This window comes from Hipposideros armiger, unplaced genomic scaffold, assembly GCF_001890085.2.
Source record: "Hipposideros armiger isolate ML-2016 unplaced genomic scaffold, ASM189008v1 scaffold_1453, whole genome shotgun sequence".
Taxonomy (NCBI): Eukaryota; Metazoa; Chordata; class Mammalia; order Chiroptera; family Hipposideridae; genus Hipposideros; species Hipposideros armiger.
Genome location: NW_017732803.1, coordinates 184,545 through 185,571, shown reverse-complemented (window position 1 = coordinate 185,571; position 1,027 = coordinate 184,545). Strand labels below are relative to the sequence as shown.

The 1,027-nt window shown below is 36.7% G+C and overlaps 1 protein-coding gene across 1 annotated transcript in view; it reads left to right on the top strand.

Moving 5' to 3' along the window:
• The window catches only part of SFMBT1 (Scm like with four mbt domains 1), a 122,983-nt gene that overhangs the window by 103,723 nt on the left and 18,233 nt on the right, over window positions 1-1,027 (top strand). The window contains exon 12 of the mRNA XM_019633953.1: window positions 643-773. Coding sequence (XP_019489498.1) covers window positions 643-773 — 131 coding nt within the window. The remainder of the gene's footprint in view (window positions 1-642; window positions 774-1,027) is intronic.

Sequence of the window (1,027 nt, the reverse complement as noted above, 5' to 3'; positions counted from 1 at the left end):
AAAAAAAATAGCACTATATTTTTAATGAGTTGTCAGAAGGAAGAGAGAACAGTGAAATACAGACATTCATTCAGTTCTTTATTTTGACTCAGAAAGTGCAAATTTTAAAAATATTTTGAATGACCCTTTTCTCATGTTCATAAGCATTATTTATCTTGACTGCCTTTTATGATACACATAGAAGTAGGAACCAGGCAGTTTATTGTATGATAGGACCCTTTATGGGTGGGGAAGCGAACCAACAGTGGTTGAAGAGCCATTTGGTTCGGGGCACAGAACCTTAGGTACTTAATTTTGTTGAGACCTCATAATAACCCAGTGAAATAGGTGTTCTCAGTGTCATCTGATGGTTGGTGAAACTGAGGCAAAAAGAAGTTACACAGCTTGAAAGTTAGAAAGAAGGTTGGTCACACAAGTTGCTACCTATATGCAGATATATCTGACTTAAGAGACTACCTATAACATTAAGAGAGAGAGACATTTTTCCTTTGGTTCATTAAGAAATAAAACAAAGCAATATAAATTTATAGCCTTAAAGTGTTACTCTAGGATGAAATATTATTATACTTGAAAAAGGTCTCTCACATGATCACATGAGTTACTACTTAGTATGTATTTGGATTTGATTCATTTATTTTCCAGTCAATTGCTGAGCATGAATTTAAGGAGAACATGAAGCTAGAAGCAGTGAACCCTCTTCTCCCCGAAGAAGTATGCATCGCCACCATTACCGCAGTGAGAGGCTCATACCTATGGCTCCAACTGGAGGGTAAGTACCAAGGCCCCAGAGGAGCCTTCCTGGGGCCGCTCTTCTTGGCCTTTTCTGTCCACCATATAATGTGGCTTGTTAAACTTAATCAATTAGCTAAATAGGGGTCTTATTCAGAGACTTCGAATTTAGAATGCAAGATTCTAAGTTAAAACTTTATTTTCCTGTCCTTTCAAAGTTTAGGAAATGAATGTGAATAAAAAGCCTTCACTACAGAGTTCCCTATTTTCTTGAAGGGGAAATAAGTCAAATAGCATA